This window comes from Alligator mississippiensis, chromosome 4 (assembly GCF_030867095.1).
Source record: "Alligator mississippiensis isolate rAllMis1 chromosome 4, rAllMis1, whole genome shotgun sequence".
NCBI lineage: Eukaryota > Metazoa > Chordata > Crocodylia > Alligatoridae > Alligator > Alligator mississippiensis.
The window spans coordinates 6,046,952-6,064,191 of NC_081827.1; the positions used below are offsets into that span (position 1 = coordinate 6,046,952).

A 17,240-nucleotide genomic window follows, 5' to 3' on the forward strand; every position below is an offset into this window, starting at 1 on the left:
GAAACAGAAGAACTATATTTCTTAAGTACACTGAGATGTAAAATAAAACCAACAGCTTTTTAAAAAAAAAAACAAACCCAAACTATCTGAGAGATAACTATTGTATTATTTTTTGTACTGAGCCTCATGATGACAGTTAAAAATATGTTGGATTTGTTCGGTTTCTCCTTCCATTTCATATTCAGCTTTGTTCCATCTCCCCTCCCTGCAACATCTTGTAGATATTACAAAGATGATACGCTCAGATTTAGTCCTGCAGTTCAGATCAGGTGGTTATATTCCACCGCAACATTTTGCAAGGGTTTCAGCGGGAACACAGCAGCCTTTGTCTCCCATCCCAAACCGTAGGATGATATTCATGTATACGATTATCCAGCAGTGTGACGGCTGCCCTTATCCCTCTGCATGGATTAGGCTCTTAAAGTCACTCGACTCGCCTGAGCAGTCCCTAACCACAGTGGACAAATCCCAGGACCAGAAAGCGGCAGCTCTGTGCATGCCCTCGTGCCCATCCATAAGTTGCTTCCGACACAGAGGATCCACCTGCCTTGTTAGGCTGTGGATGACTGTACCTGCCATAAATGACGTTTTTCCTGGCTAACTTCAGATGTGCAGGTGCCTGAAACCAGCTCGCAGCCTTCGATGGGCAGCTTGAGCGTTTGGTTCCCACTCTTCCCGGCACCAGCCTGGAATGAAACCGCCTCACAATGGGTGGGATTCTGTCCCTGGTTCTTTGCGGGTCGCAGGCACCAACCGATCCTTAGGTTTTCCAACTAAATGACCCTAAACTCCTAGAAACAGTTAACACAAAAGGTAGGTAGGTCATCCTCCTCCTCCCAGCTTTGTGTGTCTTAGCCTTAAAGCCAAAAAAGGGTGCTAGGGGCATTAACACTTTTTTCAGGGACTTGGGGTGGGACAGAGATGCACTTACATGCCTAAGTCCCAGTGCGATGCCTCAGGGGTGGAACAGGATCTGGAATAGGCCTGATGTTAAAATAAATCAGAGAACTGGCAGACTGATGGCATCGTGTGTTTTTCTCACCTCACCAAGTTTGTGGGAGGATTATTAAATTACTCCCTTGAAATCAAGTTTTCACTTGAATCCAACATTAGGACCACTCTCCCTATGAGCAAGCACAGTAGCCTGAAACTAATTTAAACCCCCAACTAATATTTTTTTCCTCCATTTGGGGCCACGTGCCGCTTTCAAAAGTGGATGGTTTGCTGCTTGGAATGTATGCATCTGCATTTAGGAAGATGGCAGAATTCAAATGCCTGATAAGACTAGCAAAGAGATTGATTGCAGACTGTGGGCACTGCAGATTTCGGCCAAGGCAATCAGAGCTGGAGCTGGATTGAGCAACTACACTGAAAAGTCCTATCCCAAGTTACCCCAAATTCATGATTTCCTACTAAATGGTCACGTCTCAGGATGAAGGGTGGTTAAAAATGGGGTTCCACAGGGATCTCTGCTGGCCCCAATTTTGTTCAACATTTTTATCCATGACCTGGCAATGGGGGTGCACAGTGACATCTCCAAGTTTGCAGATTCTGCCAAACTATTCCAGGCAGTCAAACCCTAAGGGGATGGAGAGGAGCTGCAGAAAGATTTCACCATACTAAGTGAGTGGGCAAAAAAATGGCAGATCAACTTCAATGTCGACAAATGCACTTGGGGAATAATGACCTCAACTACAATACGTCCAAAGTGCTGGGTTTTGAACTAGCTGTTATGACTCAGGACAGAAACCCTGGAGTCACTGTAGATGGCTCTCTTAAAAACGTCAGCTCAGTGTGCAGCAGCAACCAAAAAAGGCAATAAAATGTTAAGCATCATTAAGAAAGGAACTGAAAACAAAACGGAGAACATCATCATGACACTATAAAAAGCCACAGAGAGCCCATATCTTGAATACTTTGGGCAGATCTAGTCCCCGCACCTCAAAAAGGACGTGGTAGAATTAGTAAAGGTACAGAAAAGGGCAACTCAGACGGTCAGGGGCCTGGCACAGCTGTCATACCAGGAGAGGCTAAAAAGGTTTGGACTCTTCATTTTGGAAAGAAGGAGGCTGAGAGGGGATGTGATAGAGGTCACTTAAATCATGAAGGCTGTGGACCAAGTGAACAGGGAACCATTGTTCATCAAGTCCCAGAATACTAAAACCAGGGGGCAACCACTAAAATTCACTTGAGACAGGTTTAAAACTAACAAAAAACCCCAAACTTTTTAATGCAATGTGTAGTTAATTTGTGTAATTCATTGTCATAGGAGGTGGAGCTCACACTTAATGGCTACATGGTCGTGACAAGCCCGACACCCCTGCCGTATTGTTTTATGCTTGTTATCGAGTGCCAACACTGGTTTTGGGGATCACGAGTGTTATTTTTCAATGTTAAAGCAAGGCTTCAAGACCCTAAACTGCAAGTTTGCTGCCAGGCTCAAAGACAAAGATAATGCAGCAATGTTTATTATGACTGAATACCCTCATTTTGCTTAACTGAATGACTTGCTAGAATAAAGTTACTTGCATGTGTTCATGCTTCCAACGTTACTCCCCTGGCCCCACACCCCAGACTAAATGTAGTTGTATTTCCTTAGGTATAACTTTAGGAAACAGTATAGCAGCTCATTAAGGCAGGAAAGAGAAAGAGAGACAGAGAGATGACAGGACTCTAAAGCAAAAAAAGGAGGAGGATGCATTTGAAGAGCTGCGTGCACTGAACTCAATGGGAGATTTCAGTGTTCAACACTTTTCAGAAGTAAGCCCCCAAAAGGGTGATCTCAGAAAAGCCCAAAATGTAGTCTGAGACACGACAGAAAGGTCGAAGGAGAGAGGTTGAAATAATCAGGAATCAGACTAATTAAAGAGATGCCCTAATAGGTATCAATCACACATCAAATGATTCAATTGCAGTTATGTAGCAAAATCTAGAAATATGGTAAAACCTTGGGTTCTCTTTCAGATTAAAGGGTGCTTTCAACTCTATTTCATGCCATACAGACTCTGCATTAAAAAAAGCTTAGAAGAGTAAAATAAACTGCAAACCTTAGATTGGGGTGTTTGATTTTTTTTTTTAATTTATTTTAATGGGAAAAAACTAAGCTGCAAGAGTTATTTTGTAGGGTTCGTGAAACAGCGAGAACAAGAAAGTGAAACTAAAATAGAAACAAAAGTGAAACTATCCACAACCTGAGCACAGGAACATAAAAATAATATAAAAGGTAACGAGTAAACTAGATGGGATTATAGATTAAATTGTAAATCACTGATTCAGTCCTAGGAGTGAGTGCTGGAGGGAACCTTAAGAGATCAGTGGGTCCTTTTCCTCACTATGAGACAGGATCATGTCAACCTAGATCTTCCGTGGCAGGTATTTGTTTCACCTGCTCTGAAAAAACCTTCAAAGGACAGTCCAACCCCAGTGAGTCTGTCCTAACGCTTTCTCACCCTTATTGTTAGGAAGTTGTTTTCCTAGTGCCTCATCTGCATCATTTTTTGCAGCAAATTAAGCTGATTACTTCTTCTCCTATCCAGGTGGACACACAGAACAAGCCATTTTGAGTAATTTTTCACCTACTAGAAGACTTCCTGTGTCCTTCCTCAGTTGTCAAGTTTCTAGACTCAACAAAACTTGATTTCTCCAACCTTTGCCTATGGGCCAGATACATTAAACCTCTTGTCACTCTTGCGGCTGTCTGCTGGACCCTCTCAATTATCCGCATCTTTCTTAAAATGCGCTACCCAAAACTGGACATGGTACTCCAGCTGAGGCCTCACCAGCGCTGAGCGGAGTGGAGTTACTGCCTCCCCTGTTTCTCATGTCTACGTAAATGTAGTAATCTGTCCTCCCCTTTATTAAATGTAATTTTACTGCATTCAGACCATTGTCCCCTTTTATTCAAATAACTGTGAGCTTAATCCTGTCCCTCTGCAGTGCTTATGAGCCATCTGATATATATAACATATCAGCCTGGCATCATCTGCAGATTTCATAAAGTTTCCTTTCTATTCCGCTATCCAAGTCATAATGAAATTATTGAATAGAACTGGGCCCAGAAAAGACCCTCCTAGACCCTACTTCAAAGGCCATCATGGTTTGACATCAAACCATTGATAATGACTCTCCAAGTATGTTCCCCACCCGCCATTAGGTGTGTATTCTCCCTTGCAGTGGATTCATCTAGGCCAGATTTTCCTTGTGAGAACACCATGTAGGACAGAGCTTTCCTAAGCATGTCATATATAACGTGTGTGTGTTTATGTGTATATATGTGCGTGTGTGTGTGTACAACGTATCACCTGCTTCCCTTATATGTGCTAAGATACCCATCCCACCAAAGAAGGAAATTAGTTTGATTTGGCATAATTTATCCTTGACAAAAACGTGTTGGCTGGGGTTTTTTTTAAACCACTTTGTTATCCTCTAAGTGCTTATACATCAGTTGATAATTTGTTCTCTTAATGGGTACTGAAGTTTGGCTGGTCTATAAATCCCCAGATCCTCCTTTCTCCCCTTTTTTAAAACTAAGCGCTGTTTGTCCTTTTCCAGGCCTCTGGGATCTTCCTCATCTTCTGTGAGTTCTCAGAGACTGTCTCAGCTACTTCCTTAAATATTCCATCATGAATTTCATTGGGCTGTGATGGCTCCAATTTATCTAAGACACCTAAATATTATGTAGCCCCTTCTTTTCCTATTGGAGCCTGTGTTCCTGTCCCTGCATCTGAATGAACTGCATGGAATATCTGGTTGTAATTAACCTTTACTTTGAAGATTAAAGCAAAGAATGCATTGAATCTTTCAGCCTCTTCCATGTCATCCCTTATTTGCTCAGGAATTCAATGGTTGCATTCTTGCCCTTGTCTTCTTCCTCCTAATGTACTTAGAAAACTTTTCCTTGTTGCCTTTTCTGTCCATTGCTGCTTGTAGTAACTCACTGAAGCTTCAGCTTTTCTCATGTGTATCCCTGCATGCTTCAGCTACCCCTTTATAATCATCCTTACACATGCACCGTTATTTCCACTTTCTGCAAGATTTCTTTTTGCTCTCCAGGTCTTTGAAGAGCTCCTGATGCAGGCAGATTGGCCTCTCCTATGCTTTCTAGCCTTCTTTTGCATCACAAGAGCTTGCTGTTGCCCTTTACTACAGCATCTCTCAGTAGCTGCCAGCTCTGCTGAACTACCTTATCTCTTCCCAAGAGACCCCACCAACCAATTCATGATTTTTTTTTGAAATGCAGTGTTTTTATTCTGCATCTCTCGCACCTCTGTCATGTAATTTCAGGTTTTCTAATCTGAGACAATGAGTAACTATTACAAGACTGCATGGAGTGTCTCTTTAATTTCACATGGTAACATATGCAGTCTTCCATGCGACTTATATTTAATTAAATTTTTACTCATGAGCTCTTGTTTTCTATTTTCTACAAATTTTGTAAGAAAGCTTATCTGGAAATGCCAGCACATCTGAATCTCTTTGCTCACCAAGAACTAATGAAATCTGTGTGGTAACTAGTGTGTGTAAATTTATTCTTAAGCATGAATGTGGAGGATCAGGGCCTCAATGTACCAGCTTATTAGGCCTGTAAAGCATGGAGATGAGCTAAGAGGAAAGATGCTGCTTTATTATTTGACTCCTATAATGCATTGCCAATTAGTAAGATACTATAAGAGGCATTTAGGCCATTTCTCCAAGAGCAATAAAGCAAAGAGACATAACACGGAGCGTTAGACAGTTAATTGACACTACAGATACTGAAGAAATTGGTCACCAGAGGCAAACTCAGGAGACAGAGACTATTCTCAGTCCCACAGTGATTGCATGGATCAGATGACACGTCCGTATCACATGACCTCTTATTACTTTCATAAAGTGTATGGTGCAGGATATGGAAAAACAAATGCTTGCTGTACTGCAAAGAACAAGATGTGAAGAAACAAATTCCTTTGCCGTATGTCAAATCTCTATCTAGGGAGCAAAAAAAGACAGTTACAGGGAAAGCAAATGCAATTTCAACCTAGGTTTACAATATCAACTCAGAGGCTGTATCATGACCATGGCATCTGCAACTCAGGGGGTAGTACAGTGGGTGCTACACCTGGGTACAGTGCAGAGGCAACAGCATGGCTCGGACAGCAGGATGTTACAGGCTGCAAAGGTCTCTGACAGTGGAAGGCAGTGAGGTTTGCAACCTTTGTGATCCTGAAGCTCACCCGGCAGCCCCAGGTTCACTTTTCCACCATTCCCCAGCTCCATCTTCTCCCCCCAGCCCCACCAGCCTCCCCCCAACCTCCTCTGCCTGTGGTAACTCTGAAACAAGAAGCCAGAGCCACCTCAGAGCGGCACTTCACCCAGGCTAATGAGCTCTGATCTGCCTCTCAGCAGAGCTCATTAGACCACCAGCTCCACAACTTCCCACATGGGATCACAGAGCAGCCTGGAGTCTCAGCCTGATGCTGTCTGGAGCTGCTGGAATATATGGGGGGGCAATCAGTCAATTCCCTTGGCCTCCCCATTTGTCTGTGCTTGTAGCCACAGCCATAGCCCATCATTTGGGAGCCATGGATGTAGGCAGCCACACTCAGGCCCTCATTTCCCACGCTGACAGGTTCTGTTGCAATGGGACACAGGAAACTCTCTCCACACCTGCGTATCTCAGTGCTTTACGGACTGAACCCATTCATATGTTAAAGTCCTGACCCTGAGCATACCATGAATGTATTCTTTCTCTGCATGCCTAAGGGGCGACTTGCACCTGTTTTCACTGTTTGTGGGCCAGGGTTATACTGCTGAGGTTAAAGTGTACAGTGGTAAAGGGCAAATGGATCAGATTCTGTGCCCATGGCCCTCCCTTCCGAACTGTGACGTCCGTAGGCACGCACATGCTTGTAGTACACAGTTTTACAAGGGTCACTCCAGAGTCAGCCCTCGCCATAAGCTGGGCAGAGGCGTGCAGTGGGGTAGCCTTCAGTTTTAGCACACAATCAGGGTATACACATAAAGGAGTGGGAGGAATAGGAGAGTTTCCAGACAGGAATCACTCCCTGGGATGGTTGTGTAGCTTATAAATCAAAAAAAAAAATGGAAAAAAAATGCAGGTACCCAGAAGCATCTTTGCTGGGTTCAGGGGGAAAAAAAGCTGCTGCTCACTGTTGCTAAAGAAATAAACTCCCCGAGCTTGCTTCTGAAACAGGTCAGGGTCTGAAACAGGTCAGGGTCAGCAACCTGGAGTATGTCTCCCTTCCCAACTGCCTGGGCTAGGGGTGGTGGGTTGGTTTGCCAGTGACTAGGACCTGTTTAGGGTTTCAGTGAAGGTTCAGCAGTTTTCTTTAAGGTTGTATGTTTGCTCCTTTCTCCCCTGCACCTCTTGTAATCAAGCCCATTTCAGTTTAACATCTGCTGGTGAGGGGGGAAGTCCGTTCTTGTTAGAACACCTAGTGCAAACGTTACTTTCCCATATTTCTGGGTGGAGGCTCAAGCTCAGTTTGAAAAGCTGGTGTAAAACCCCTAAATTTGAACCCAGCCCTTGTTCCGGCTGTCAGGGCCTGGCAGAGGGGTTACACACGGATTCCAGAGACTGAGAATGCCTATTTAGATCATCCTCTACCTGTTGTCTGTACAGCAAAATGCTGGAATTGCTTCAAAAGGACTGTCCTGCTGCCCAAAGAGATGGTAACCCCTTTAACAAACCATCCACCTAACCTCTACAAGCAAACTAGCAAATTTAATGGTATTTGAGAAAGTTCTTTCTGCTCCCAGCCCTGCCTGGTGAGTTTATAGCAACGGTTCCCAACATAGTGCCTGCGGGCACCATCCCCGAGGTTTATTCAGGTGCCCACGTGCATTTTCATGACCAGTAAAAAATCATTATTCCAACAAAAAAATGCTGTCAAATTGGCGCCTGCTGCTTTTTTAAAAATGTGAATGTGGCCTTGGGCACATAAACATTGGGAATTCCTGGTTTATAGTATTGGGCCTTGTGTCTCCTTTGAAAAAAAGGTTCTCTCTAAAGGCAGGGACACAATCAACTCAGCAAGGGACACACTTCTTCAAGGTCTCCCATTAGCAGCTCGTCAGTTTAGCATTTAATGAAAATGTTGATTCCTACAGGGTTGCCATTGTTAATCTATTACACAGCCATTTGATGTTCCCTTTAATCGTCGGACCCACTCTGAAACACTCTGACCCCTTAGTGTGCCCTCTCCTGTTAGGGATTCATTTAATTGCAGGGATTTAAATTGTATATTCCCAGGCCCACCACACTTCCACCTCTGAAGCGGCAGTGCTAATTAGTGGTGGTAATTTCCTTGTTGCTTAGGTCCCAAGCCCTACTTTGCCTCAAGGCATTTAAATGCTACTTACACATTTAAATGTCCCCACCACCACCAATTTCTGCATTCTGCTTTTAATGGTCACTGCCTAAAATGGACAGGCATCACTTTTCTGATTTCTAGATCTCTGTCAAGTCTCAGGTTTCCATTTCTGCTCCAAAAATGTGGTGCAGCTTAAACACCCCCCACCCCTCAGTGCTTTGCTCTCAATTTAGCACATCACAGAGTTCAGTCTTCAAAGATTTGTTTAGCTTGCAACTACCTGGTTTCTCCAAGATCTTCCTACCTGCAGCAAAACTCGCCCAATATTTCTGAATCCCACCATTGTAGGCACAGAATTCATACAAAATGCCCCCCTCAGTCTAATTCCCATCGTTAACAGCACTTCTACCCTCCATTCACATCCTATAACCTGTTCAACAATGCACATATGCCATGTTAGACAAGTCAGACTATTCAGTTTCACTTTTGTTTCTAGCCTTTTTCACTTTCTGATTTCCTGCATGAGCACGATGATGACTTCTGGTGCTTCAAGGATGGGGGAGGGCATCAAATCACCAAATAAAAAAACTGTTCTGAGGAAATGGTTTGGCAAACTTTTGCCTACAAAAAATAAAAACACAACTTGGACTTTGGGTCTAGACCTGCTATTGGCATCAGCAAAACTTTGATACTAGGAAAAAGGGTGATGGTTACAAACAAATGAAATAAAACACAGGGGGAAGTGTTTTCTCGTGGTTAGAAGAAAAGATCAAGACTAAATTTTTTTAATTGGATTTCTGAACCTGCAGCTGACTTCGGGGTCAGGTAGGTCAGCGATTCTCAACCAGGGTGTGATACCTTAGGATGCCATGAGATCCTTTTAAGGATGAAGAATATTTGTACGGTTGTACGGAATACTGTAGTATTGCACAGCATTCTGCACGACTGTTGCAATGCAGACGATTTGCACGGTTGTACAGAATATTGTAGTGATGCACAGCATTCTGCACGACTTGCAATGCAGAAGATCTGCATGGTTGTACAGAATACTGTAGTATTGCACAGCATTCTGCACGACTGTTGCAATGCAGATGTGCACTGTTGTACAGAATACTGTAGTATTGCACAGCATTCTGCACGACTGTTGCAATGCAGACGATTTGCACGGTTGTACAGAATACTGTAGTATTGCACAGCATTCTGCACGACTGTTGCAATGCAGACGATTTGCACGGTTGTACAGAATACTGTAGTATTGCACAGCATTCTGCACGACTGTTGCAATGCAGATGTGCACTGTTGTACAGAATACTGTAGTATTGCACAGCATTCTGCACGACTTGCAATGCAGAAGATCTGCATGGTTGTACAGAATACTGTAGTATTGCACAGCATTCTGCACGACTGTTGCAATGCAGATGTGCACTGTTGTACAGAATACTGTAGTATTGCACAGCATTCTGCACGACTGTTGCAATGCAGACGATTTGCACGGTTGTACAGAATACTGTAGTATTGCACAGCATTCTGCACGACTGTTGCAATGCAGACGATTTGCACGGTTGTACAGAATACTGTAGTATTGCACAGCATTCTGCACGACTGTTGCAATGCAGATGTGCACGGTTGTACAGAATACTGTAGTATTGCACAGCATTCTGCACGACTGTTGCAATGCAGATGTGCACGGTTGTACAGAATACTGTAGTACTGCACAGCATTCTGCACAACTCTTGCAATGTAGAAGATCTGCACGGTTGTACAGAATACTGTAGTGATGCACAGCATTCTGCATGACTGTTGCAATGCAGACGATCTGCACGGTTGTACAGAATACTGTAGTGATGCACAGCATTCTGCACGACTGTTGCAATGCAGACGATCTGCACGGTTGTACAGAATACTGTAGTATTGCACAGCATTCTGCATGACTGTTGCAATGCAGACGATCTGCACGGTTGTACAGAATACTGTAGTATTGCACAGCATTCTGCACGACTGTTGCAATGCAGACGATCTGCACGGTTGTACAGAATACTGTAGTATTGCACAGCATTCTGCACGACTGTTGCAATGCAGACGATCTGCACGGTTGTACAGAATACTGTAGTATTGCACAGCATTCTGCACGACTGTTGCAATGCAGACGATCTGCACGGTTGTACAGAATACTGTAGTATTGCACAGCATTCTGCACGACTGTTGCAATGCAGACGATCTGCACGGTTGTACAGAATACTGTAGTATTGCACAGCATTTGCACGACTGTTGCAATGCAGACGATCTGCACGGTTGTACAGAATACTGTAGTATTGCACAGCATTTGCACGACTGTTGCAATGCAGACGATCTGCACGGTTGTACAGAATACTGTAGTATTGCACAGCATTTGCACGACTGTTGCAATGCAGACGATCTGCACGGTTGTACAGAATACTGTAGTATTGCACAGCATTTGCACGACTGTTGCAATGCAGACGATCTGCACGGTTGTACAGAATACTGTAGTATTGCACAGCATTCTGCACAACTCTTGCAATGTAGAAGATCTGCACGGTTGTACAGAATACTGTAGTGATGCACAGCATTCTGCACGACTGTTGCAATGCAGACGATCTGCACGGTTGTACAGAATACTGTAGTATTGCACAGCATTCTGCACACCTGTTGCAATGCAGACGATTTGTACTGTTAAGTGTGCAAACACCTACCCAGGATCCCCAAGAGAAACCCAGAGATTTCAAATACGAATCCAAACTGCCTACAACGTTTTGGCTTGTTGTGGGTTTTCGGAGAGGTTTTTTTTTGCAGCAGAGTTGGCGTATGACAATTCGTTCCTTCTAGGAAGAGCGCACACCGACTGCACAGACTTCCTCAGCCCCACAAAGGGTTTTTAAACCAGAAAGCTTGCTAGACAAAATGGTTCCCCACAACTATTTAAGTTGGTCTCGTAAAAGATATCACCTCCAGCTTGTCTGCTGATGTCCTTAGATCAATGCGTGCGGCTACCCACACAGGGGCCCGGTATCATTTCAGCCCCCCCAAACCCGGCTCCTGAGGGGCGCGAGCCTCCCCCTCCCCTGGGCCCGACGCCGCACTCACCAGGCGGCTCCGCCATGGCCGCTGCCGCGCTCAGGCTCGGGGCCGCATCCCGCGGCCCGGCGCCGCGAACATGTCGGCCGCCCGCGCAGGAAGTGCCGCCGCCGCCGCCGCCGGGGAGGGGAGGGAAAAAAAAAAAAAAAAAAAGAGAAAGTGAAAACTGACCCGGAAGTGGTGCTCCACTTCCGCTTCCGCTTTCCCCCCCACCTAGTCTACGGCGGCCCCGCGTTCCATGCCGCGCCTGGGCGCGTCTGCGCACGCGTGGGGGCGCCTTCCATCATGGGGCGTTTGTACACGTGTCTGTGCTAATGGGAACGTGATGGTGGCGTGCTTTTGAATTAAAACACATCAAAAGGTGTTTTAGTTCGAAACTGCGCTGGTGTGTGTGCGTTTTGCTGTTGAGACGCACGCGCCGCCAATGGACATGTTTAAATGCCCACGGGTTTTAAGTCGCCTACGAAATAGGAGCTTGCATTTCTACCTAGGAGAACTTGGGCAATCTTTTTTCCGATGCCTGATGAAGCGGGGGTTGAGCCCGAAAGCTTGCAATTAAAATTTTTTACTTTTTTTTTTGCAAAAATCTGTTTGGTCTAATACAAGATATCACCTTTACTGCGATTTTTATGTCTAAAATAGACTAATGCATATTAAAGCGCACGTATAGATGCGCCCTATGAGCCCTGGGTGGAGAGATGCCCTGTGCCCCCGTGTGCCCTGCCGGCTGGCTGGAGAGGTGCCCTGTGCCCACTTCCCTAATGGTTTGAATTGCTGCTGCTGGTGAAAGTGAAGTGGAGTGGCCTCCCAGCCACGCCTGGTTTGGCCCTTCATGCCCCCTGCCAGCGCGCACACCTTCCCCAGGCCTCTTTGGGGCTGACATGAGAAGGGATGGGGGCACGGCACTGTCTGATACTAATTTGGGTTCATGGCCCACCTTCCCCCATGATGGGGAGGGCTCCTTGGCCAAGGGCAACAGCAGCTGTGCTGCATGCACCCCCCAGCTCTGCCATGGTCCGACGGGGCGGCTGGAAGTGGCTGGGCAGGGCATACTTTGAAAGGCAGTCCCAGTTGATCAAAGGACAGGAGCACGGGTGTGCTCCCCTTCCTGTGAAAAGCAGGCAGCTACTAAAACTTAGGTTCAAAGTCCATTATTAAAAGTATTTTGAAATCAATGATTTTTTTTTCCCCTTCTAGTTTTAAGCAACCTTATCAGCAGTGGCTATTCCCTCCTCCCAGCTGCCCTTTTTCTTCCAGAGAAACTATACTGCAAAGAAGAAACTAGAAAGCGGTGACATTCACTCGTAGATAGTCGTAGCAAAGCTGCAGCGTGGTGATTCTCAACTGGGGTGCCATGAGATGAGGGTGCCACACATTATTTGTATTGTGATGTGTGCAGCTACATCCATGCAAGTCACAGGATAAACCCAGAGATTTCAAATAGAAATCCACAGTGCCCAAATCATTGTGACCTGCTGTGGTGTTTCTGAGTTCTTTGCAACAGAAGAATTGCTCTGTTACTTTTCCAAAGTCAAAAAATGCATGAAAATGAACAGCTGGCACTTTCCGAGGGGGGCCTGGTGTCTAACGAGGTTGATTCTAAAACCGCTGAAATAGAAAAGAGTGGATAAATAACCCTTTTGCCTAACCACCATATAAAGCAGGTTTTTTTGTCAGTCGTAGAGAAAGCTGATCTCTTAATGGAGCAGCTGCTTATCAGGTGGAAAGAGAAGCGAACAACATGAGATTTTTAGTAGTCTTTTGGCTCTGACACCAGTCTTTCCCGTATGATTTTCTCCTGTGGATTTGTAACCAAAGCTTTTTTCATTTGTCCATCATTTTTTAGGGGGGTGCTGCCCCACTGCTTGCTTCCAGGATGGCGGCAGTCACGGCAGGATTCAGTATTGCTTCTTTAAATATCAGCTCTCTGTACCGGGTGAAGGAGGCTGTTGCCTACAAAAGCTTATACCTCTCTGAACCAGCTGGTCTCAAGGTTACCTTGTGCTGCCTTCTGCTTTTGACTGCCTGAAGAATAGATCCCACCACCGAGGAAACACAGCCAGTTGGCAAGTGTTGCAATAGGTTACTTAAGATAAAACATGTCCGCCTGGGGCTGGCTGAACCTGTTCTGCTGGGTATGGTAGGAATCTCTGATTATGTTGCATTTGTACCCCCCCGGTACCTACTAGCTCCAACTGAGATCAGCCCCGTCGGTCCTAAGTGCTGAGATATACATAGTGTGAGAGGGAGACAAGACTGATGCACAGTGGGAGGGAAAAAAAAGAGACCCAGAGAGAGGAAGTGACATGCCCAAGGTCATACTTCAAGCCAGTGGCAGAGTCAAAGATGCAACTGAGCACAAAGATTGTGATGCAAAGGTCTCAAAGTAATCTGCAGCCCATTGAATCTCAGGGACTCCAAGAGGCAGGGAAGTGTTGGCATTCCCCTATTTTTACAGATGACGAGACCATAGCACAGGAAGGAAAAGTGATTTGTCCATGGTCAGACATTGAATCGCTGTCAGAGCTGGGACGAGGCTGCAGGGATTCTACCCCCTTTCTCTATCCGCAACACAGCTCAGACTTATGAGTGCCTGTCTAGATCCCACGACGTACCCAGGTGAGTTCCCCTTGGTGCTCCTGGCCATTCGTATTGAAAGTGATTTCTATATTATGTCATATAGAAATTATACATGTATAAAGTAATTGTGTATATATACCCATGCACATATGTACATGGCCAAGAGAGACGATTTGTGCTTGAGTTGCTGGATTCAAATGCCTAATGAGTCTAGAGACTTGTGATTTTTAAGGTTTGACAAACCCTTGTCTATCTAGAATGGTTTCAACAGGAATGATCCTGATTGGAGAAAGTGGTTGGACTAGTTGTGGCCGCCTGAGTCCATCCCAGTCTTAAAATTTGAATGATTCTGTGTTTCTAATTTTATTTACAAAGCACTTTCCAGGGACTAAATTGCTTGGAGATAAAAAGGTCACTGCAGTTCCCCTGCTCTAGAATCAGATGGTTCAGAAAAACCCATTCAAAAGGAGATTCCCAAACTACCTTTCCAAGGCTGTATGAAGTTTAGCCCACACTTCTCTGTGCCTTTCTTCTGGGACACAGCAGAAGGAAGGTGTACACAGAGGTGGATCCAAGGGGGTGCACTCGTGCATTTACACACCCCTTTAATTCCTGCTTCACCCAAAATTTAAAACCAACTTTCTGGCAGTGGCAGTGGCATTTCTACTCAGGCAGCGTTGAGGGAATCAACTAACTTCATGGCTCATTGTCATCTACTCCATCCCTTCTAAACTCTTCACCCTACAGGTGTTAATGATCTTCTCTTTTTTTATGGTCTCAATGTCTCACCAATCAAGTCACCCTTTGGTCTGCAGTTCTGCTGTCTGCTCACTGCTCCTAGTCATGAAGCTCCTATTTCACAGCCCTGCAGATGGTTTTTACCTCATTCTAATGAATTTATATTTGTTTTTGCTTCAGTCTTAAACTAAATAACGCAGCCATAGGCCCCTAGCAGATTAGTAAAGTTCTGATTTATTTTTACCTGGAGAAAAATATATGTTGTTGTATATGTGTTGTTTTGTATCGAAAGAGGACGGAGCTGGACTGCTCTCAGTGGGGGCAGATGACAGGACAAGGAGCAATGGGCTCAAGTTGCAACAAGAGAAGTTGAGGTTGGATATTAGGAAAAACTTTTTCACAAGGAGGGTAGTAAAATACTGGAGCAGATTACCCAGAGAGGTGGTAGAAGCTCCATCCTTGGAGGCTTTGAAGACCTGGCTACACAAAGCCCTGCCTAGGACGATGTAGTTGGGGCTGGTCCTGCTAGGAGCAGGGGGTTGGACTAGATGGGACCTCCTGAGCTCCCTTCCAGCCCTCATTTGCTATGATTCTATGTGATGATGCACCTCACTATGTGCACCCCCATTTTCAAAATCCTAGATCCACCCATAGATGTATATCACTGCTTTTCTAGGAGAACAGAGAACAACACTGAGGTTCCATGAACTTCTTTCCAAGTTGCAAAGTGCTCTGATCTCACAGCAAGGAGCTTGCAAAAACACACTAGGTGTTTACCTGTGGCTTGTCAATGGGAAGCTGAGCGATAGGATAGATTTGGGATTTCAAGAAATCCCTTCTCCCCTCCTCTGTTTCAAAGCATTTTAACACATTTTTCTGAATGGCTTTGAGTACCATAGCTTTTTGATGACTTCTTGGTATCCATCAGCAAAGAGGATGTAAACAGTTCTTCCGGCTGTTGATATTTTTTTGTGTGTGCCACAATTTGAATTATTCAATTCTTCATGGTAAGGGTGGCCAAAACTTGGAATGGGCTTCCAAGGGAGGTAGTGCTCTTGTAGCATGAACTAAACTAACTAAACTTGTAGCATGAATTAAACCCCCTACCTTGGGGGTCTTCAAGAGGAGACAAGCACCTGGCTGGAGTCATCTGACCCCAGCACTCTTTCCTGCCCAAGCCAAAGGTCAGACTCAATGATCTGTTGAGGTCCCTTCCAACCCTAGCATCTATGAATCTATGAATTTATATACAATATTGGGTATTGGATATACATGCCCCTGTCATATCCAATAAGCTGGATATAAGTCAACAGTGTGCCCTTGTTGCCAAGAAGGCTAAAGGCATCGTGGCCTACATTGGTAGGAGTGTTACCAGCAGATCAAGGGAAGTAATTATTCCCCTCTATTCTGCACAGGTGAGGTCACATCTGGAGTCCTGTGTCCAGTTTTGCCCCCCACCCCTACTACAGAAAGGATGTGGACAACTTAGAGAGAGTCCAGTGAAGGGCAACAGAAATGGTTAGAGGGCTGGGACACAGGACTGGTGAGGAGAGGCTGAGGGAACTGGGCTGATTTAGTCTGGAGAAGAGAAGACTGAGGGGATTGAATAGCAGCCTTCAACTCCCTGCAGGGGGGTTGCAAAGATGGAGCTGGACTGATCTCAGTGGGGGCAGATGACAGGACAAGGAGCAATGGGCTCAGGCTGCAGCAAGGGAAGTTTAGGTTAGATATTAGGAAAAAAATTCTCACAAGGAGGGTAGTAAAGCACTGGAACAGGTCACCCAGAGAGGTTGTGCACTCACCATCCTTGGAGAGACCTGGCTAGAAAAAGCCTTGGCTGGGATGATGTAGTTGGGGCTGGTCCTGCTTTGAACTGGGGGGGGGGGGGGGGGGCTGGACTAGATGTGACCTCCTGAGGTCCAGTCTCCTCTTGTCTGTGATTTTATATGAATTTGGGTTGAGGCAGCCGCTTGGCTGGGACTGCTGTAGCTTTACTGTGTGTTAACTGTGCACTCCAGGATTAATGAATTTGTGCAAAAAGGCTGTGATCGCACTTTGGTGTGGGTCCACTTCCTGGCAGTTCTATATTTTGGCTTCCCTGAAAGAGTGACTCATCTTAAGTTACAGTGAGCAGCCTTAAGATAAAGGCATCCTTTCTAGAGCTTATTCCTCTTTTGTGGTGTCAGAAGAAAAGTGAATGTTCACATACTTGAAACCATTCAGAAAAAAATTAAGTTGTGCCGAGATGCTTTGATAGGAAGGAGGAGAGAAGAGATTTCTTGGAAATCCCATGTTTATCCTATTGCCTGGCTTCAAAGTGACAAGCAAGAGTAAAAGATAATTGGGTCTGTTGGGATTAATTATTATGTGCATTGTGGTAGGATCAAGAGCCCTAGTCACGGAGCAGCATCTGGCGGTGCTCAGTGCTGTACAAATACAGAGCAAAAAAGTCTCCCTGTCCCAAAGAACCCACTGTTTAAGCATAAGACATGAAGCAATAATTGAGTCCCAATAAGG

The 17,240-nt window shown here is 45.1% G+C and overlaps 1 protein-coding gene across 3 annotated transcripts in view; it reads right to left on the reverse strand.

The window, feature by feature from the left end:
* TASOR2 (transcription activation suppressor family member 2) overlaps nt 1-11,521 on the reverse strand; it is a 67,687-nt gene extending 56,166 nt beyond the window's left edge. For all 3 annotated transcript variants that reach the window (XM_059725725.1, XM_059725723.1, XM_059725724.1), the window contains exon 1: nt 11,415-11,521. In XM_059725725.1, coding sequence (XP_059581708.1) covers nt 11,415-11,430 — 16 coding nt within the window. In that variant the 5' untranslated portion in view covers nt 11,431-11,521. The remainder of the gene's footprint in view (nt 1-11,414) is intronic.
* Between the last annotated feature and the right edge of the window lie 5,719 nt (nt 11,522-17,240).